This window comes from Anopheles merus, chromosome 3R (genome assembly GCF_017562075.2).
Source record: "Anopheles merus strain MAF chromosome 3R, AmerM5.1, whole genome shotgun sequence".
Taxonomy (NCBI): Eukaryota; Metazoa; Arthropoda; class Insecta; order Diptera; family Culicidae; genus Anopheles; species Anopheles merus.
Window position 1 is genome coordinate 7,971,182 of NC_054084.1, and position 22,414 is coordinate 7,993,595.

At 42.8% G+C, this 22,414-nt stretch overlaps 1 protein-coding gene across 4 annotated transcripts in view; it reads right to left on the reverse strand.

Annotated features, from left to right (window-relative positions):
• LOC121596225 (nitric oxide synthase) overlaps positions 1 to 22,414 on the reverse strand; it is an 83,036-nt gene that overhangs the window by 20,820 nt on the left and 39,802 nt on the right. For all 4 annotated transcript variants that reach the window (XM_041920991.1, XM_041920988.1, XM_041920989.1 and 1 more), the window contains exons 4-5: positions 13,104 to 13,240; positions 643 to 805 (exon numbers count right to left, since the gene is read on the reverse strand). In XM_041920991.1, coding sequence (XP_041776925.1) covers positions 643 to 805; positions 13,104 to 13,240 — 300 coding nt within the window. The remainder of the gene's footprint in view (positions 1 to 642; positions 806 to 13,103; positions 13,241 to 22,414) is intronic.

Sequence of the window (22,414 nt, forward strand, 5' to 3'; positions counted from 1 at the left end):
AAATAATTTAATTTTTCCTTCTTCATCATTTAATTTACACCCTTGTTGTTGGGCTTGCCGCTGTTCCGCCTTGAACCACAAGCCACTAGCACACGACGCCTGGCATCGAGCACACTTTTGGCGCGTGCTGTTTGCTTGAGGTTTTCTTTTTTCACACACTCTCTCTGTCTCTCTGTTCCTTTTCATTTCCTTTCATTGCTTCTGGTTCATTTTGTAGCTTTTCAAGCGTAAGCTTCCCTGGCTGGCGCAAAGGGGAAACTGTCTCCACTGTGGGACTTTCTGGTCGTCTGGAAGGCTGGCGGTTCCGGAGCATGGGTACGCTAATTACATAAGGACTATGACTCTCAATTTAAATAATTAATCACTTTAACTATCACCCTCAAGCAAGCCCGACGTTCTGCCCGGGTCCGCTTGGGGGGAGTATGGTTTCAACGCAGAACGATGCGGAGCGATTCTGTCGGTCGCTTTGTCGCCGTCGATGTCTTTTTTGCTTGCGCTTTCTTCTGGTCACACTGTTGTGCTTCGCTTGCGAGAAGAAAGCGATAGCTCTTTTTTGTTATTAGCCTCCCTCGTGCTGTGTATCTTTGTTTTCTTTTAAACGGCAGCCTTATCAAAAGAGTGCCTTTCCCCCGAGTGACATACCTGCAGCTTGGACCACTGTATCCGTCCGATGCACCGGGATGAATTGCGCCAGGCCAGCTTGGCACCGTAGATCAGCTCGGTTTCCGTCAGATGGTAGGAGCCTGTTGCTTCCACCTCCTTCTGCACCTGCTGCCAGCGCGTGTCGTGTGCCGGTGATTTTAATCTGCAAAGAACGATTGCACAAGAAAGGATGCTGCGGTTACTGCTGCAAGCGATCGACAGGGCACGTTCGTGCAAAGAAAGTAACTCGAAACCAACGAAACCGAACCTAGATAGAAACGTTAGAAAAAGAACGTTTGCTGCTCTTACAGCGCAGTGTTGAAACCTTTTCTTTTTAGTAAATAAAAAAGCACAACGAAACAAGAAGAAGAAGAAGGAAAAACGAGCGTAATGTTAAAACAACGAAAACACCCGCACGACCGCACGGAAGCGCAAGTGCCTCGTAATTTCGCTGGTTATCTCGAACAATTTAGTGCGCTAGCAGATGACTTTGGTTGCTATCTTGCGAACAGATTGAAGAAATCTGTGTACCATTTAGTTGGGATACGCCTTTTCCCACAGCTTTCTTCCGCACACTGTAGGAAGGAACAGGATTAAATGTGGCTTGCTACGCGCGAGCACACGAACCACGCCGCTTTTTTATCCCCCCGCAGCAGCAGCAGCACAAATCTGGCATAATTTTTCCTTCGCTTACTAAATTCTTGCCCGCTGGGGTCACTTTCAGCGGTGCGGAACCGAGCCAAAAGAGCCGGTCGGAAGTGAGAGATAATTTGCTGAAAGTTTTTACCATCGTGTTTTCTTTTATGTTTTTTAGCGCGCTCGTATTTGGGTCATCGCTTTCATTTAGCCGATTGCCACTGTGCTGACTTTGTTCTCGGTTGTAGTTGTTTCGGTAGGTTTTCGACAAATTGAAAGCGATGATAAAAATGGCCTCAAATTTGATTATAAGTCGTAGTGATACATAAAATATTTCAAGTTTAAATACAACTTAAATCAATATCAGTTGAAAAACTGAAGTGTATTCCATGAAACCAGGGCAGCAAAGTAGCCTTCACCGTCTTTAAATGGTTCCGTTCATAATTTAAACAGCAAACTTTCAATCAATTGCATCTTGGAAGGAAATTTTCTTCCACCGGAAAGCTCTGTGCAAAGAGAATGAAGCAAAGCAAAGCTAACAAAAGTGACAATGGCTGCAGCTAACTTGCTTTATAAACGTCATTATCGTTCAACAGCGCTTTATCGTGGCGGTTTCGCTTTGCTTCCACCCGATTCGAAAGCAAACGAAAAGCACGGACATTCGGATCAAGGGAGGAAGCTGTTTGCCGACGTAACTCTTTCGATTGTACAAGTGCTTTTTCATTCGATCTGACCTCTTTAAATCTGCTGCTTCTTTCTTTCATTCAGCACAACTATCGATAAACAATTTCAACAGCTACTGCTCCTGCTGACGAGTCGCATTTTCTTAAGCACTTGTTGACTGAAGCAGAAACCCACTAGGAGAGGTTACCTCTGGATGACTCGTTGGAGGAAGTTTTACCTGTGTATCGTGCTGTATCTAATCATGCCTATCGAGCTAAGTTACTAAACAAACAGGGCAAACACTTTCTTGCCGTTTGAACAATCCAACAGACCATTGCTGAGACAGCAAGCAAAGTCAGAAGGACACGTAGGAATTAACCCACAAGGTGAACATTTACGCAGTCTTTCTCGGGTGGTCTTCTTAAAGAGCTCTTCTCTCTAAAGGGGTTAAGAAGTGTTTCTACAACTAAATACTACTCTAGCATTGAGTACACATCATATTCCAGCTTTAGCTAAGCATATTTGCAACGGTTTGCAACCACTACAGAAGAGGAAAACGGGTGCCGAAGAAAAACGAACACATCAACAATGCATGTGCGTTCCGGGTCGGCCACCCAGTGCACAGGTCATTTCCTCATCAACAGTCGTAACTATCAGCACCATCAAAGGGCACCCATCACGAAGCGATGAAACGTCCCGGTGACGTCTGCCGTGATGTGTCCTGCCCGACCGCTTCCCACCGATCCATTTCAAGTCCCTTTTGGGAGGCAGCCTGTGCGAACGAAACCTAACGACGGGATACGTTCATTCGCTTTTATTTGCCTGCGAGCCGATTGCGAACGGCAAATGGATTTGTACGGTAGGTTTACGACAGGGTGCCGATGCTGAAGCAAGCTTCAACCGGAGTTTGCACAGCGCGCGAAAAGCCTACATTCAGGCGTTTGCTACTAGCTGAACCAGCATCGCTAGGGCCTAGGGCCGCACCATCATACTGTCGCCTTTACGTTCCTTCATGCTTGCGTATGCAATTTTCTCGGCTCTGATTAAATCTCGGTGAAGATCTGGCCCGACAATTCCCACCTCGGGGACGATCTGGTCGGGTTTTCTTATGGGTCGTGGGAATGTTTTGCCTACTGCACACAGTCCCGCCCGGATGGTCTGTGTCACGTTTACACGCTCTAAAAGACAGCGTTCCTTTTTTTGGGAGGGGATGAAGTGCGTGGGCCATGTAGTGCCTACTGGAGAGTAGATGGACGGCCAGCATCTTCGTGCCGGATGTAATTGAGCCGATGGTAGTGTACATTGCGATGTCTGCAATCGTACACGGACACACAGGTCAGAGGGTTAAGTTTGTCGTTAGGACGCACGCACCGTTCGGTCTTATTGTACGGTCGGCGTGTAATGGATCCGGTATATTACACTGCTTTGTTGCAGCGACACGACCAACATAACAATTGCAGCTAATGATGATGATTTGTTAATGATTGTTGTAGTGTTTTGGGGGAAAAGGGGAAGCGGGAAACCCCTTACTCTGGCTAATGGTGTGCCATGCCTAATCCAAATGATGCTATTCCGTCGGCAATGCCAAGACAGTTGCTTTAATTAGATGGTCGATAGTAACGTTTATGTGGATGTGTATGTTTGTGGTAGACAATTTGGGATACTTTCAAAATAGTATGCCATCGGCAAACAAATTGAGGCTCTTTTTCTTCGGAGTTTGAGTAAATTTAAGTGATTTATGAGCAAACATTTAAAAATATTGCTTATGCCTTTTTAAAATTATAAAAATGGTATAACATTTCTCGAATTGCATACTTTTCGGCGTTTAAACAATACTATGAGCATACATTTAGGCGCCATAACGAATTAATGCTTTTTCCTATTTCATAGATGATTCAGAATCTTTAAGGATTCTTCTTCTACAGAATGTTACAATAATAAGTACCCTCCACATAATCTGAACCCATCTGTCAGCTTCCCTGCATCCGCGATGCACTATGGTAGTAATAGCAAGGCTTAGTGCTATCTCCTGAGATACTTTCGTGCCGGATAATTACCACCATCGCTGTCTGCAGTCCTGTCTGTGCTGGCAAACCCCTATAGCTCTCGGTTATTTTACATTACCGCACTGAACATGGGTTTTTTTTCCCTGTTGATGCTTCCTTATCCTTTACATGAACAAATGCTCCCTTATACTTGCTTTGCACGATTTTTCTGATGCCCCCCAAGCACTTCACGTACAGTGAAGTTTATTTATCTTCCTTCGTTTACATTGGTTGCAACAAACAGGGGAAGAAAATAAAACAACAGCACACAGACAGTGTTCCGAACTATACCAGCATGGTGGTGTACTGCATTTTGTTTGGAGGAGATTTACACAAAAAAAACCAACGATGTGGCAACATTATCCGGGAGCTTTCGGGGGTACCATCATTAACCCACTAATTAGAGCGTGCATCCGTATGGAAGGAAAATAACCCACTCACCTGGGGGTAGGTAAAAAATACCGACAACACTTTTTTAAACCCACCACCCCCCCGGCTTTGTAAATGTTGACTGTTGCAACTAATTTTCCGGTATTTAGTGAATGATAAATTTGTGTGTCATTCCGGGAGTGGAAGTCTAAAAAAACCGCAGCCCGGAAATGAAGCCATTAAACGAATCACACGCTTCGTTACGCCAGTTTTCCACACCAGCACGGGCTTAATGTTTCACTCAATTTGTGTGCCTTCTATCGAGTAATTCGTTTTGCTGCGCTGAACCGATATGAATATTGCAGTCGCAGCAAACAAATATAATCCTCTTCGAAATGTAAACTCAACCCTACAGCCCGAAAACACCAAGCTCGGTTACAGTAGCTGATGGAATTATTAACGCCTTTTAAACCGCACAAAAAAAAATAAAAACGTACACCACAACACTTGAACTGCAAGCAATTCAAACAGCTCTAAATGTACCCCACTTTGCAACCAATCGGTGTACCACCTCGTAGCTTTTGCACCGAAATGCATTCCTGGGTTGTTTTCCTCTCCCAAACCCACCGAGCACCGGTACCGGTATGATAACATTTTAATCCGACCATTCCATTACGGGAGCTGGGATTTATTTCCGTTCCCTTCGCAGACACGCAGAGTGCTGCAGCTGCAGAGCACCACAAGCACCGAGCCGAGCCGCATATCGGGACGCTTTTCCGAAAGTGTGAACAACTTTTGCGGTGTCGTTTGGAGTGAATTGGTCATACATACACACACACACACACACACGCAAACACAGTGCAAACCGGAACACCGCCAGCAATTGATTCACAATCAACCGGTGGCTGGGAAAGGACAACGCGTGCGTATCTGCTGCAGCCCCTTTTTCGTCCTTCGATCAATGGAAGCGCGAGGTTCTGGGCTTAATTGTTACTGACAAATGTGATTCTAACCGTTGCCAGTTCAGCCAAACAATTGACCGACAAATTTACACGCACGTGGTTGTGGTTTTGGGCTGTTTTGGGCGGTAAGTTGGCCAATGACGATTTGTACGCTTTAGTGCCATGTCAGTTGTCCGATTAGTGGCTTAAATGGGTTTTCAATCACAGTTGGAATGTAAATAATGGTTGCGTTAAAAATAAACATAGGGCAACAGATTCATTTTTACAGCTGAATGAACGCAATTTACATGTCCACTGTAAACAAATCCCACCGATAAATATTTATTGAATATTTTGTGGATTTCTTGTAAGCTGCCTACTTACGAAAATATTGTTTTCAATTTAAAACTCTTTGCATAACACGATAAAAGAAAACAATCCAAACGATACAGCCTCATTTGGACGAATTTTTAAATGTACAAAAGCTGTATTTGCATTTACTTTTCTTGAAACTCATGCATTTTATTATCTTTTTTTCCATGGCAGTCGGAATAACTACTCTGAATTTAAAAGCATGATTTATTTTTCATCCATTTCATTGCTTCGGCATGCGATTTCTTTGCGCGACAAACAAACTTTTGCGGGAAATATTCTTCACTTGGCCTACTAGGGTAAAACACGAGCAGGTGGAAAAAACCTCAGTGCTGCGTAAAACATCGCAAAACGAAAGAGAAAGCTCATTTACAAGTTGTAACGAGTTTGCACTGCTTACTTTGAGCAAGCTTGACCGTAATGGTGCTCAATTCATTCGCAACGGTATTCCCCGCTATGGAGAGCTGTTTTGATCAATCATGTTTTTTTTATTCCGATTATTTTACGCAACGATAGATACATGTTTGCTCACTGCTAGCTGCGTACTTTTGTAAACAGTTTATGTTTTTCCTACTTTGCGCATGCTGTGCCTGTGTTGCGTCATCGGTGGGCAAACAAATTTAAATCAATTCTAACACAATTTTACACCGATTTGATGCAAAAATTCGGCCGAAGCAGGAAACACCAAACGCTAATTAGCAAACGGTAGCAATATTCATAATCAGTCGGCAGTTTTTCTGATGCTTCACACTCCATGAAATTAGCACAGCACAGCGTGCGTTCGCATGCTGCCAACGGTTGCAAACGATTGCAAATTGAATTAATGTGCCGAGGCCAGTGGAACGTGGAAAATAATATTATGCTAGTAGTAATGGTTGATGCTGTCAGCACTTCCACTTTCCCCAGCCATTCTGTAGATAGAGGAAGGGAGAAAAATTCTATTTACTGCCTTCATTAGACTGTGAACGATAGCCAACAGTGGGGGCACGGTGCACGCTTTCCTGTGAATTGATTGCCCATTCTGTTTAATGGCATTACAAAACTTGTTGCATAAAATCGTTGGTGATTGTTCGGTTCAAGTAGCCCGTTAGCGTTTCAAATTAACAATTATAGGTTAACATTTTTGCTGTTTGTATGTTATCGCACGTAAGTATAAATATTCAATGATATATTTAGAGCTGTTCATGAACAAAATCAAACGCCTAAAGTTATGCAGCACGCGTTACTATACTATAATAATAAGCTGTGCTGGTACTCAATGTACGTTTGAAGAGCTTTCGATTTTCCACTGAACTTTGAACATAAAATTCATTACAATTTAATCTTACGTAGAACTATTTCCCTGACGATCCCTAAGGGTAGTGCAACGAGAAGCTTTATTTAAATTCAATTGATCCGATCAGTACTGCCAAGCTTGAGTGACATGCATTGAGCAGATTACATGTTGTTAAGCCGTTATAAATCCATATCGACAATTCAACAGTTTGCCAACAAGCAATCGGATTTGTCTGTGGAAAACACAGCTATTTTTTTTGGCATGAAACGTTTTATTGGAACAAAACTGAAAAGTGTAGCACATAAACGGGGATGGGTGTTTCGAACAGGAGAAGAATGCTTAGGGAAGTAAATGGAAAAGAATGCGCAGATAGCATCAAAATAATGGGATTGCAACTGGAGAATAGATTTGTTCACGAAAACGAATGGCTTATTCTTTTAACAGCCTTTTCACCTAAAATGAATTTGAATATAAAAAGAACTTACAAATGAATAATGCTCTGTAAGATATGTTCGAAAGCATATAACCCTTTACCACGCATTCCACAGCAATAACTATAAATCAAAATATAAAGCAAATACCTATCAATTGGCCTCAGACAGTTGTTTGATACGCCCGTCGAAAGAATTACAACATTTCATGTTGCCTTCACCAACCCTGTACAATAGCGTACCAAGCGCAAAAAGGTACAAATTCCATTCAATACCGTGAACATTGCATCTCCTTGTGAAATTTGTACAAAATACCGACAGTTATACATTCGATACCTTTTCACGATGCCCTTTTGACCGTCCTCACCGTGGCTGCCAACAATTCACAACAAATAAAAATAATAAGACGAAACGCCACCACAAAACGAAGGTCGGAAAATACCTTCATCCTGAGGTGGATTTCGTCCTAACCCCATCGGTGGCAGGTTGGCGAGCTGCAGAAAGGACAGAAGAATAACGAATACTGTCCACCAGTGTCGTAAATCCTGTATCGCATCTTTTTTTTTTTTTTGCTCGGGTCGGTACGGATCACTGGAGGGAAATTTATTTGGAAGGTAGCAACCAAACAGTCAGGTGGGGCTTTTTCGGGAAAGCTCAATTCCAAACAAAGCAAACAGAGCGCACCGGAGACCAATCGAAAGCCAGTCATCCATGATGATAACGCATACACGAAGTGTAAGAATGCGGTGCAACCTTTTTGTAAAGCATTTGTCACAGACAATTTGTGTTTGCATTCCGGTTCGTGTGTACGGCCATGGAAAATATGCAAAGATTTGTCTCATTTCGTAACGTCACGATTTCATTACTTCCAAATGATTTTGTGAAAACGTTGTTTGGTTTATTGATATATTTAAAATGAATCTAAATAAAATTGAGTCAATTATGGGAGGAAATTGATTTCTTGTGCAAATAAAATAAAAGTAATGTCCAATTTCCGACTTTTTGGCCGCAACGAGCCCAACAGCTTGCGGTTAAACGCAGCACGGCAAATGAAATGAAATCATTTATTAACAAACCACAATTCCGTACCACTGGCTATCGCAGTGGTTGAGGTGTGTCAAAAGCAAATATTTTCCCAATCGCCCACCAGCGAACGGGAGTAAATAAATTCTATTGGGTTTGCTCGGTCGGAGAAACCTTTACCAGTGTACAGCAACGTGCCGAGAGCACAACAAAGCGAACCCTTTCCCCGTCAAGCCGAATCTCAATCGCTGAGCAACAGTGAATGGAATGGACAAAATCACACAACAAACCAGAGCGAAAATAAAAGGTCCCTGGCTTGCTGCTGTAATCGATCGGAAGGTCGACACAGGTGTGATTTATTGGCCATTCGATTATGTTTGTGTAGGTGTGTGTGTGTGTGTTTGTATGGTGCTTTAGAGTAAAAGTACTGCAAATGAAGAAAATTAAAGGCTGTCGGAAGTAGCTGTAGCACTTACGCTCCAGTAAATCGTTCAACTCAAGGAGTGAAGAGTACCTTGTATGATTTCATTTTGTTTTTGTATGAGTGTTTTTCACTTTCACTTTACTCGCCTACATACACAACAAAAAAGGAACTTTGTTCAAAGATTTAATATTATATACATTGCAACTTACAATTGAGTCCGATTTATACCTCTCCAGCTTACAACGCCAGAAGCTCGAACGCTTGCCGAGACGATCAATGGAAATTAATTCCCTTCCAGTACACCCCTATTTTCCTTTTTCCGCCTGGAGTAAACCCGATTCCAGACTAACTCACACAGGCACAACGCAACTTTACGGTAACATTAAACGTGGTTCGAATATTGAATGTGGCAGAGATGAAGAAATCAACCGATACTGTTACCCATCCGCTTGGCACGACTTGGCTTGCCGGTGAGTGGCTTTATCCACTCGAAGCCTGGCTCTTTATCGACATTAGCTCGACTTAAACAATAGACCCACGTACGGGACGGATCTGATGGTGGTGTTTGATAATCAATTTGTTTCGTTGTTCGTTCGAAAATCGATTCTTTGTTGTTTTGTCTGGTGTTGCGAGATTTTGAGGGATTCAGAGCGCACATTGAGGATGTGTAAGGTTATGTTGTGTGCTGCCCTACATCAACCCCTACATTTAATGCTACAAACATGGTATGTTATTCTGGGTGAAATTTCGTTAACTTTTAAACAATCTACGATACTTTTCTATGAAAATGATTCAGCTCAATCACAGCTCATTTCTTTTAAATCAAATCAACTAAACTAACTCAATCATCTCTCGGGAAACTCTTTGCTTCCTGTTTCAAAGCACATCGACAAAACTTTCGCACGGATGATTCTGTCGTTCGACTGCATTTATTCAATCAACCAAATAAACACTGCATACGATTAATGGCGACGGTTGAACTGCGAGAAAAGCGTTGCTTTCGAAAGGCTCAAACACGGCATCAGTCGGCACGGAAATGCTTATTCCAATATGACACATGTCAGATAAACTATTTCATCGCGTTCAGCCCTCAATACGTTCTAGTTTCCACGCTATTCGAAATAGCGCGAATGAGAGTGAAAAGATTTTATTTCTTTAAAAAAAAACAGTTCCTCTGCTTGCATTCCAGCGGAGAAACCTCTTCGCAAGGTCTTTTGAAATAAAAAAAATTGCAGCGCTTGCTCGCTGCTCGAAAAACATACTGTGTCGATCGATCAATGCAGGTACAGAGATTCGACGATGTCTTTTGGGACCATTCTCTCCACACAAAAGTGCAGTGCTGCGAAAGCATTCCCGTTGCAATCGACATACGTTTCCTTGCAATTACCATGCAAATTTCACATTGTTTGATGTGCACTTTAGCAGTGATGCTTTCTTTATGCAGTTTTTCCCTAGCATTTCTTTTTCGTCCAGCACATGCTAGGTGCGCTTTGTTTGGCACACGGAAGGATAGTCGAGGTTAAGTGCAGCTAAGAGTGAAAATAAAAATACGGTTTTGAAGGAATGTGACAGAAAAGGATAGAAAAGAAAGGGTTTTTTTTTGCGGAATTGAAACTATCAATGAAAGAATATTCGTCCATCATAATAAATAGGATTAATTTGCATTGTAAGGTAAATATTTGCATACCTTTAGGCGCATCAAAGCCTTCGGCGACAAACGAGGGTCATTAACTTTTACTGACATTAATGGAGTATTGGAGTATTGTCAACAATAATTTAAAGTATTTAACCACACAATAGTTCAATTATTAAACAAGCATTATCTTAAGGAACGTGACGAAATTGACGCATTAATTAAAATCATCACGTATTAGAATTGGTATTCAGTTGACACTAAGCTCAACCCTGAAGCCTAAGGACACCCGCTCACCCAGCGTAGTACAAATACAACGTGCGATAATTCCATCCATAACCAAACAGCAGTCGTTCAACTGATCATCGACCGTCCCGTGGAGAGGCGTCACGATTAGTCTGACCGTATTTCCATTCACCCACACTTGCATACATCCCGAAGAGCACTCCTTGATCAAACTCCTCCATTCAATTGCAAACTGCCATTTCCGAAACGAACGCGCTTGTAATTATTTCCCTCCCAGCCTTTACCTTTGCCGCCCATTCGGGCACCACCACCTCAAAGTGCTACCGTACCATCATCATCACACGCTGTACGGCACAAGCACATTTCGTTTCCGGAGAGGTCGATGTGTAAATGACGTTCCGCTAATGCTAAGACGTCTGAACGCATCGGCAGAGAAAATTTCCTCCATCGTTCTAACGTGCTGCGTGCGTAAAGTGTCGGGCCGCGGTTCATAACGAGTGTGTGGGCTGCGTTAGGAAAGTTTACGGAAGAGCGGTGCATCATTACGTTGATGCATTTGGTGGTTGGTTTCGGTGACACATACCCGAAAGCGTCTGAGCCTGTGTGTGTGTGTGTTCGACCGTGCTTGTTGACGAGCATGGACGTGTACACCCTGGGCTGCATCTAGTTGTCGGCTAGAGAGCATGCTGCATTGGACACGCTAATGAGCAGGTGGTTAAGGCCCGGTTACTGGTTCCGCGCGCTCGCCAGATGGTGCTGTTCGGTGGTTTTCGATGGATGCAACGTATTCAAAACACTACCACAATGAGTTGAGCCTGGTGGGAATTGTATGACTAAAGTTTGCTTGTAGTTTGAGAAGTTTTTGGGTACATTTACATACCCAAGTTTGCAAGTGGCAAGTTTAGCGAAAGAGCGTTAAAGATGAAGTTTCTCGTTCAATCCACTGATGAAGTGAGCTTCTCACAAACAAACCAAAAAATGCAATGAAAAGAACACTTTCATATGCAATAAAGTGACATATTTTATTAAAAAAACTTGATAAAACGAACAATTAGTCCCTTAAATGCATAATTCTGTCGAAGTTGTTATGCAGAATGCAGACATTTAGGCGTCATTTGTTTCGTACAATCAAGTAAGTATCATAAATACGAATCACTCAGCTCACTCATGTTTCATTTCATTCATAAAGTTCTTAAAACAATCTTCTGACAAATGAGCAAAAATGCATCACACACCCAAATGGTCGTCTGTGACGTAAGTTAAATGTCACCATATCAAACAAGTTTGTCATTATAATCGGAGGATTAGCTCCTGCCATGGTGCACATTTGTTTGCTTTCTTTCTACATTCTCTTTCGCCCAGAAGGGCACACATTTTTCTCCCACATGACAGCGCGAAGAAAAATGAAAGCAAAAAAGTCGTCCTACACATTATCCTTTCTGAAAACAGAGCCACATACAGGAAGGAAGCAAAAGGAAGGACTGCTGTTTTCTCTCCTTGCCACACGCTAGACGACGATTTTCTTCCTACATTCGTCGCCCAAGGAATATGGGAACCTTCATCCCATAGGGAGTCTTCCCAAGGTTGTGTTGCTGGTAGTGTTTGAAAACATATTCCGTGGTGGGCTCTCTTTAACTCGGGCCACATCGCGAAAGATTCAATAAGAGATACGCTCACGTACGGTGGTGGATTCTTGCTCTTGTAAGGGGAGAGATTGTTCGCGCAACCCTCAGGGAGTTGGAAAGCACGCTGATCATCCGTTTCCTTCGCTCTGTTTGTCAATATGTTTGCACTTCAGCATTCTTTTTGCGAACGCTCCAAGCTATGTATAAGTGTGAGCGTGAATGTTTATCATATCATTCACGTGCGAGGCTCACTCTTACTCACAGGCACGATGCCGAATAAGCAGAACGAGGCTGAACGTAACACTTAAGGTGAGCACATCGTTTCACCATCGTGCAGGGATATGGAACGGAACGAACGCCACACCGAATGGAAAGGGGCAGGCAAAACTGCAAGGTGAAGGTGGTACTCCTCTAAAACAAAAATGCCTAACGCAGCATTCGTTTCGTTCGATGCGGGCTCAAGCACAGTAGCACCTTCACCAGGTAGGTGAGCGTGGTGTATAGGAAAAAAACAGATTGGAAGGCAAATATTTTTCTGACAGGAGGGAAGATACAATTGAATTACGCTACCCAACACGGAATATGCATGATTGATGCTGAGGCCGTTTGCAAACCGAAACAAAAAGGGGAAAACTGTTGGTTCCGCTCCACACGCTTAGTGCGATAATGTAATGCGTCTAGCCTATCTTTAGGCGCACAACGTTTCATCGAACGACTTTAACGACTTTTCCGGTTACAGCTCTACGGTGAAGCAAATCGAATAAGCCCGGTACGTACCGTCGGATAGATGAATAGTACTGATCGAGAAAGTCCTTCGCATGCTGCTGCACTATTTCCGATTTGCGCGCTTCCGTACCGACGAGGTGCGGTGTCATCACGCTTCCCATGCACACTTCCCGCGAGCACGGCATCACCTGCAAATAAAGGAACGGGGAGAAGAATCAGATATTAAAAACCGGTACAGCCAACACAGTCCGAAGGGATTTTACAGGCACACACACACAAGGGCACGTGGCATGGCAACGCGTGGTGCGATGCGGGTTGGACACGATCCGAGGAATTAGAGCCGCTCCGGAGTCTCTCCGGAGCTTCTCGAGATGAAAAATTGAGCCGTTCGCTGGCTTTGAGTGGAGAAGTAATTTACAGCGAGCTTTTTGCTGGCGTACGTACGGCATGCAGGCCGGCTGGTTGAATTATGAGAAATATTAAATTCAGCGACATGTCAAATCGCTGCCGGTGCTTCCACTGACGTTGGCTTGCACATATGGTCTCACACTGCTGCTCGCACGAGCTCTGGTTGAGTTTTTGTGTACATGAATTATCGTTCTCTTGGTCTTGCATTCAGCCTGAACAGAAACAGAAGCCAACAACCCGCATGCAGATCAACAGTGGAATTGTGCATATTGTGGCATTCCGTTGGAAAGCGAAATGAAGTCGCATTTGAATCTCTTTCTTGCTGGCAAGTGTTTACAAACACTCGTGCAAGGGGTCGCTTTTTCTTTCGCAGCTAAATGCTCCTGGTCCTGGTGGTTTGCGGATTTGTTTTGCTGCATTTTAATCAACTGTTGTAAAGCGGCGGGAAATGCAAAGTGAGCGGAATAATGCGTGGGTTTGGCAAAGCTTTTTCGTGATTTTTGCAGAGCAGGATTAAAGTGTGTGTATATGTGAAGCAATACTTTAAAAGGGCATAGCTTTAGTTGAGTTTGAAGTGGGACTGTGTACATTTTATGATTAAAATGAAATATACAGGCTCATTTAAAATGATCTTCCTGTTTCAATCAAAATTTTAAAATTCTTTAAAAAACCGTTCTTCAAAAACTCAACAATCCTAACGACCTCTTCTATTTCTAACATCTGCATTTCCTGCTGTATTGAACACACAAGCATTCACTTCCGCTGCCATATCCGTTTCCGCCAAAAAAAAATATCCCCGATTTTAATTTTCCTCCTTTGTAACGGTTTACCGCAAGCGAACGAACGAGCACACTTCTTTATTCTCAAATCGACACAATAAATGTGAAAACATTTTTGCTGCTCAATGCGACTGTCGAATAGGGGGATGAAGAAATGATTTTTTATAAGTCCCGCCAAATTCCTCGAACGTTTCCACTCAAGCATTCCAGCACTCGGCATTGGGTAATAAAAGGCACGAAAGTAAACCGTTCAAATACTCTCGGGCATAATTTCAATTTGCGTTTCGCTCCCCGTGCCCGTTACAGCTGGTCACCGGATATTACTTGCTCGGGTCAACCTGGCGTCGCGCTAAAGGGAAATGGGAAAACGTTGCAGAACGAAAAAGAAAAAAAATGAACGCTCCCACGCGTGTGTCCCACCCCACCCCACGCTTACCAATAACAATGACAATTTTCATTTCATTTATTGTTATTTCCATCCTGCCAGGCTGCCGGTTGGCTGGCAGACGGTGTCTTGCCTTGCAGCTGGTGCTGGAATTAACTGAGATCCTTAGCCGAAAAAAAAACACCCGACAGCCAACGGTTCTAAAATGATATGCAAAGCGCTGTAGAGCGCCCCATATCCACCATACCGAGCGTAGAATATTACCTCCCAAAAGGCCAGTTCCTCCAGCACTAAGGCGAGAAACAGGTGCAAAAGCGCCCGATTTTGGGCCGACGTCATCATCCCTGGGAAGCGGTTTTTATTTCGGTCTGTTTACATTCTCACATGTATTCTTTGCCACATAATCTGGCCCACAGTGTGTTCTGTGCCGTCCCTCGGACTCGGTCGTAGAAATGGTAGATATTCTAAAACTCTACACACATACACACACACATTAACCGCGCTCGTGGGAAACATTCAGACAAGGCATGTCTGCCACCGTTTACACACATTCTGACGCTTCAGCGCGGGCTAAACCCGGGCTGCACGTTGAAAACATTAGCATAAACATTGTTCCGGTTCGGCGAAGAAGTCTTCGGCAGCCGAAAAGTGCGAAACCCGGAGTGTCCGGACTATAACGCAGCTCGCCGCACCGGGCAAACACCGCACGTGGGCACGCATTTTGTGCGAAAATTGTTTTGAATATACAAATAGCCGACAAGCGGTAGGAACCGTGGTGGGCGAATGTTTGCCTACCGGTGCCGTTGCACGGGATGATGCAAGAGTACGTCAACGTGGCTTTGACTCTATAAAGCCAGATTAGATCGTCACTAGCGTGTTTGGGGTATTCCGTTTTTTGTGTTTTATATATAGTTTTTTTATAGTAATTATATAGTAATTATTTAGAATTATCGAAGTGTAAAGAAAATGTTTAGCCAGTTTTTTTAATCACAAAGAATTGTAAATGCCTAATTTTTGCATAACTCTAGGCGTTCCGACGAAAAACTTCGCCCCAATCTATGCAATATGCATTTCATTGCATCATTTTATCCTCTTGTTTCATCGTAAATTCCTCGTTTCAGTTTTATATCAATTCAACATGACAATTGCCCCCTGGGGTTCAACGTTAACAGATTTAAGATTCGCTTCATTCCCCTCCCGTTAAACCCACGATGTTGATGGTAACGATTCTTAAAGCCCAATCTGCCACCGCTTCCGATCCGGCAAAAGTACTTGCCCATCTGATGCGGCTGTCATCAAATCACAGTCAAGCCGGCTTAATTGAGAAATGATTGGAAATAAAATATTTATTATCCAGTGCTCGGGCGTAACCATTTCGTCACGCTTTGACTGACTGACGACGGCTAGTAGCGGAGAAGCTATGAAAGACCGTAGAAAAGAGTGGCATTGCCTCACGCAGAATCAGGGCGAGAAAGTAGCGTCGCTACCCCGTGGGAAATTACTGCGTCGTCCTCAAAAGGGAAGAACAAAACGCGCAATACGTCACTGTCCTTTTTTTTACTTCTTGGCATCATTTCATTAAACGCTTACCTCTACGCAATGGAGGTCAATGAAATCTCGCGTAAAAAGATTTGTAAGGTTCAATTGCAAAAAAAAAACTCCCACTAAGGAACGACTTTAACATTGTTGGTTACACGTACATGCTTCCAAGGTTCATCGTACTGTAGAAGGAACACATCCCTCACTGGCAACCATCTCATCGCACCCGCACCAACACCGGGAGTAGCCGTAGGGCGTGCGATAATTTATTAATGATGAGCAAATGGGCAAGCTCATTTGCGCTCGTAAACTTTCCATTTGCGGGAGCATATTTTTTATCGCTTTTACTATGCCCTCCCCTAAGGGAAGAAGTGTGGGTGCCGCTCTGCCCTTCGAAACGTTTCCTCCCTAAGGACTGTGCGAGGGTCAAAGCTTCACGCTTTAACCTGCCTTGCTGTGCGGAGCGAGAGGAAAACTGGCCCCGCACACATACACGAAAACACTGGTGAAGGGACACTGGTCAAGGGAAGATAAACATTATGTTTAATGTCGTAGACGATAAAATGCGGTGGTTGCCTCGTGGCGTTAGGTCCACTTGTTTCTGGTTCCCGGCACGCTGGTGTGCTCGTTTGAATTGATCATAAATTTGCGTTTAAGCACCTTGTAAGAGAAGGTCTGACCAGATTTTATTATGGGTTTCCTTTTTGTAATCGTGTTTTTGGTGGAGTTTGTATCATTTCTACTGCCCTCTTGCTCTCTCGCTACAAAATTGCTTATGATATTTTCTATCACCTGCCTCAATCGATTCTAGGTTATATAAAAAGGCAATTAAAGTGATAAAAGAAAGATTCTGATAGCTGAAGATACACACATACAAAGTTCATTATTGAATGACCCTTTACAAATTACATTATCTTAATCATTTTATCAACCAATAAATGGCACACAATGAAATACTCACACCAAATTATAGAATACTGTCCCTGAAGAATAATTCTTACGCAATTAAGCATCTGCATTTTTACCTCCAGCACAACGAACCTTTTAAGTGATGATACCTGAATCGAGCACAAGAGAAATCCCGTACAACAGAAAGTTCTTGTGGCCGATCATATCCCAGCTGGGTTAACTTTAAATTGAAGTGTAAATTACTTTTACCTTTGGTATCATTCACACTGTCACACCACAGGATGCAACTGGCATCTTCCTTGCCGAACCACAAGTTCACTTTCTTCGATTCATTTCATCCAGTTTATGATGTGGATTTATGTTTTACATTCTACACTCAGTGTGGCTGTGGGGCAGAGACAAGCAAGTTGTGAAAGAAACTTATTCCAAGTGCATTAACGGATAGTTTACGACTGCTAACGTTGCAATCGTTGCAATTCTAAACTGGAACAAACTTCGGTGTCAATGGAGAGAGAATTGCTATGTCGACGGTTTCTGGAGCGGTATGGATTTTACACCAGGCTCCAAGGAAGCTTTTGATACGATTCTGATGAAATACTTGCATTTCGCTTAAGGGAAAGAGAGGTGAACTCAATGTTTGAATGAGGTTAATTTGCTGATAATGGACAAAAATATAAAGATAAAAGCGTTACACTGCTAAAGGCAAATAAACTTTTAGGATTTAGTATGAGATTCGGCAAAGATCACTAAAGATCGGTAATCTAACTCATTTTAGTTCAAATGATTCTTTAGGAGAAGAATTATTTCCCCTTTAATCAGGCACTCTCCAAAAAGGATACATCTGCTGTACATTATTATTTCACTTAGTCTTTTGCGTAAACATTTCACATACTTTTGGGTTAGTCTGGGAAGTTTTGGCAACTTTCTTTTAGTTTGTGCCTAGCTCAGATCCTCTTTGACCCTTTTAAGCAAGCAAAGCACACAAGCTGCTAAGAAATATGAGCAAAAACACTCCGAGAGAGTAAGAAATTCTAGACTTTCCCGAGCAAGACGGAAAAAGCGTTTCATTCGTTCCATTTCCATCGCTTCACGATCACGCTTAAGTTGAATAAATTGTTCAGCTAGAACCTGGACCAACTTCGAGCAACCGGAACGGGCGACAACTCATCGCTTAAGAGGAATCTTCCTGTCATCACAGCACAATATTGTTGATTCTGTTTTATAGGTTGCATTTTAATTCCTTTCCCTCCTCCCCGAACACTCGCCACACTCACTTTACCCTTTCTGCCGTCTTGGAAAAGTTCAAACTTGACCTGTTGCTAAAGATCAGGTTCCAGCACTTTTGCGCTTCACTGTACTGGGGTCGTTCATGAATAAAATACTCGGCAGTGAAACCACTTCAGCACTGTTGACTGGAGCGAAATGAATAATATTTCCTCCGGTGCGAAGTGTAAAGTTGATTAGCATTTGAAAGCAACTCCAATGACGGTTGAAGTAAAGCGGACGCGCCTCAACAGTCAGGAAAGGATTGAGAACAGGAAGGCTGACAACAACTTTTAAGAACGTTTCGTTTGATAAATTAATTAAAATATCAGTCACATAGCATTCGATAAAGTAAAAAATAGATCTATGCTGCTTATGTTAAGGTTTACTGCTTTAATAATACTGCTGAATACATCACAACAAAGCATACGAATAACTTCTAATGCATGGTAAACCATTTCAACCTTCTGCCAACCTTCTTCGAAACAAATTCCCTTGAATATTCATTACAATACTTCCAAATACCCTTAGCCCCAAAAGTATCGAACATAAGTTAACAAGGCTTGTCGCAACAAAATTCCACAACCACAATTCATATAATCCTTCTGGAAATAGCACAGCAGAATACTAATTGCGCCCAAGAATCGATAGGCATAGCGCTAAAGCGCAAAAATTCCCATCGAAACAAAGGACCTCGACTTCGGCCACGATGTAGCAATTACCGTGATACTTTTTACCTCAACTTTCACCACAACCGGTACGGCAAGGGCAAACATTCTTCTCCCCATCGCGGGGAGGATGTTGGACGATCGTTTCGAAGAATTCCAATGATATTAAACCATCTTTAACAGAATTAAAACCATACTCTGCGGGAAGTTCTATCACAGGCATCGGAATCTCTCTCTCTCTCTCTCTCTCTCTCTCTCTCTCTCTCTCTCTCTCTCTCTCTCTCTCTCTCTCTCTCTCTTTGTTTTCTCTCTCACATATCACTCTGTAGCAAAAAGTCAAACATCATCTTTCATGGTTTTTTCAGTTTTCTTGCTTTAAATTGACTGTCTACCGGCACCAACGGCAGAGACCGGCGCTAGGCCGTGTCCTTCCGTTCGACTAGACGTTTGGTTTCGATTTGCGAATAAAGATAAAATAATAGACGGCTCCTCCCGTCTTCTCGAGCATCATCCCCTTTCCCGTGGATGAAATGAAATTTTCATTTCACTGAATTAGGGAGCAATTTCTTGCACTTTCTCCCCCTAATGCTTCACCGAAAGCCACAATCGAAGGTAATGAAAAACCATCATTTTGCTACTGCCCCCGGAAAATGATTTAGAAGTCGTTTGCGTTGCGAAACTCGCTTCAAAAAGTGAAATTTGAGCAGGCTTTCTACCGTTGTACCCCGTACAACTCCCACAGAAAATGACTTCCCTTTGCTGCGTTTAATTTTTGCATTTTGCTACACCATTTGAAGTAAAATCGATTGAAAGCACGATTGTCTTGCCACGTGTTTGCCTTTTATTTATGTAGTTTTTTTAGAAGAGACACGACGGAATCGTTTGCCGTTTGGTTTTATCTAACCGAAGCAATCTAATTTCTCGCTAGTAGCTTTACCGCTTTTCGAGCTTCGCTTGCCTTTTGTTGAGGCAGGATATGCTACAGCGGCGCTTAAAGTGAGAAAGGTCGTGGGTTACATGCAAATTCGTAAACCGCAACCGCACAGGATTCAATGCCAACAATAAAAATCCTCTTTCTAGGAAGTTAAACGATGAAAAGGATGAAAAAATAACACGGAAAACATTTAGCAAGAATAGGGAATTGAATTGTGAAACAATTTCCGGGTGCTGCGAGGCGCATTTGTGTAAAAAGGTTAAATCTACCTTTAAGTTGCAATCTTCTTGTTATAAGATGTTTTAACATTATCTAGAATCTGACCTTATGAATCCTTATAAAACAAACAGTTTAGTAGCCCCAAACAACCACATCAAGCACTTGCCTTTAAATATTAAACCATTGACAAGCGCACAGCGCCTTTCGGCTGTAGGTTTTTGTTTGGCGTGTTTGTGTCGTTAGTAAACCTTCACCCTGAGATAGTAACCCTCACGGGAACGAAATAATGAGACCAGCTCATGATGAATATTTGATCACCTCATATGCAACGCAAATGCTCTTCACCATCGTCCGCTGCATCCAAACCCCATCCAAACCACCAACTCACCCTTAAAGGCAGCGTTTAGTGGCTCGGTAAACTTAAAGTGGACAAGAGATAGCTACTTAAGACTCAAGTCATGCTCAGGGCTGCAATGGTACAACAAGCAGAAGCAGCAGCAGCATCAACAGCAGGAGTATCAGCTGCCACTGCTTTGTGTGAGCATCATCAGAACACGTGTGAGCAAAGTTTTTCGTACCACCGTGCGGATTAGATGGCGTAAAGTTTGCGATTGAAATTCTGGTCCAAGAAAAAGGAACCAATTTCGGAAGCGGGTACAGCATGGGGTGTATAACATTTAGGGATAATGCTACAGAAAATACACACTTGAAAATCACTTGACAAAAGGGGACTAGGGACCGATCGTTTGCTTTTGTTTGGGTTTGTCTTATCATTCTATGGGGCTAGAATATGGGCGTCTAGCGCCTCCCCGACACTTTTCCACATACGCTCATGTTCATTTGAAGTCATTGTGCAAGTCATACTGATTGTGAGCTTTCCAAATGACATTAACTTAAGAAACTTATTCAATTCCCTAAACCATTGTAAATGGTACATCCTTGTTCTTTTTGTTCAAACACGTGTTACTTTGACAGGAACCCACAGATCCTACGATGTTTATTCATGCCAACAGCAAGCAGTCACAAATCTGTAATGTTTTATTGAATGCATTTTAAATTTATTGAACGATTTCAAAGTGATCATTAAAACAACAGCACGCTTTAAAGGATCCATAGTCGCCTTTTCTTTCTCAGAGCAGCACAATTGAGACGCTTTTGACTCGTTGCGCTCGTTCAGCATCAAAGCTTTTCAATCGCGCGTTCAAATACATGGAAAAGTGGCAATGAAGACCGAATCACCGTCAAGTGATTCCTTTGCCACGATCTCTGCCGGCTTGTGTACGCGGCTCATTCGGCATTCCATCGAGCGGCACATGTAAATTCTCCAATTAACATAAGCGTTTCCACCACACAAATTGAGTAACCGTGGCATGGGAAAATAATTGAATTACACCGAGCAGTTCCACGGTGGATGTGGGGAGAAAAACACTGCTCTTCCTTTCACGGCCACACGGTACGCTTTTCCACAAAGTCAAACAAATCCCTGCGTGGGCTGGGCGGTGTATGTGTATGTGTGTGTGTGTGCGCAGTTGGAAGTGCACGAAATGATTACAAATCTCCTTAAGCATCTACCAGTAAGGGAAGGTGGATCGCCTGCGAGACGGCAAAGTGCGTATGGTAATTGCCTAAGTACAATCTCATTAAATTCCAGTCACTTTTCATCCACTTTACGTACGAGAAGTGCTTGTTCCGTTCTGTCATTTTTTTCTTTCTCGAACGATGGGTAAAAAGGCTAAAAATCTTCTCACAACCAGCGTAGCTTACATTCACAAGGTTTACGCCTTAAATCTTGCGGGAGCTTTTGCGGGAAGACGCCTTCCGAGCCACACGATTGAATAAAGCAAGCGTGTTTTCTGTTCGGGGTGAAGTGTGGGTGTTTTCTGTTCCCTTGTTGCTGTTCCGTTTTCTTTTCCAAAAAGAGAAGGAAAGGCAAAGGATGAAAACCACCGTCACGATCAAGTAATAAGCTAGCAAAGCAGAAAAGGGACAATGTCTGTGGTAAGGTAGAAGGATTGTTTTCAATTTTTCAAAAAGTAGTGTAAAGCCTTTGCCAACGAGGAAGTTGAGCTGGCACATACAAAAGGTTCTCGCTGTTGCTACTTTTGTTTCTGCCTGTTTTGTTAGCTTGTAATGTAAAAATAATAGGAAAACGATAGAATGATACTCTTGGGGTGTTTAATCCAACAGCCGACAGGAAAACAAATTATTTTTAGACAATATGTCTACTACGTGGGAAGCGCACAGGAAAATATATCGTA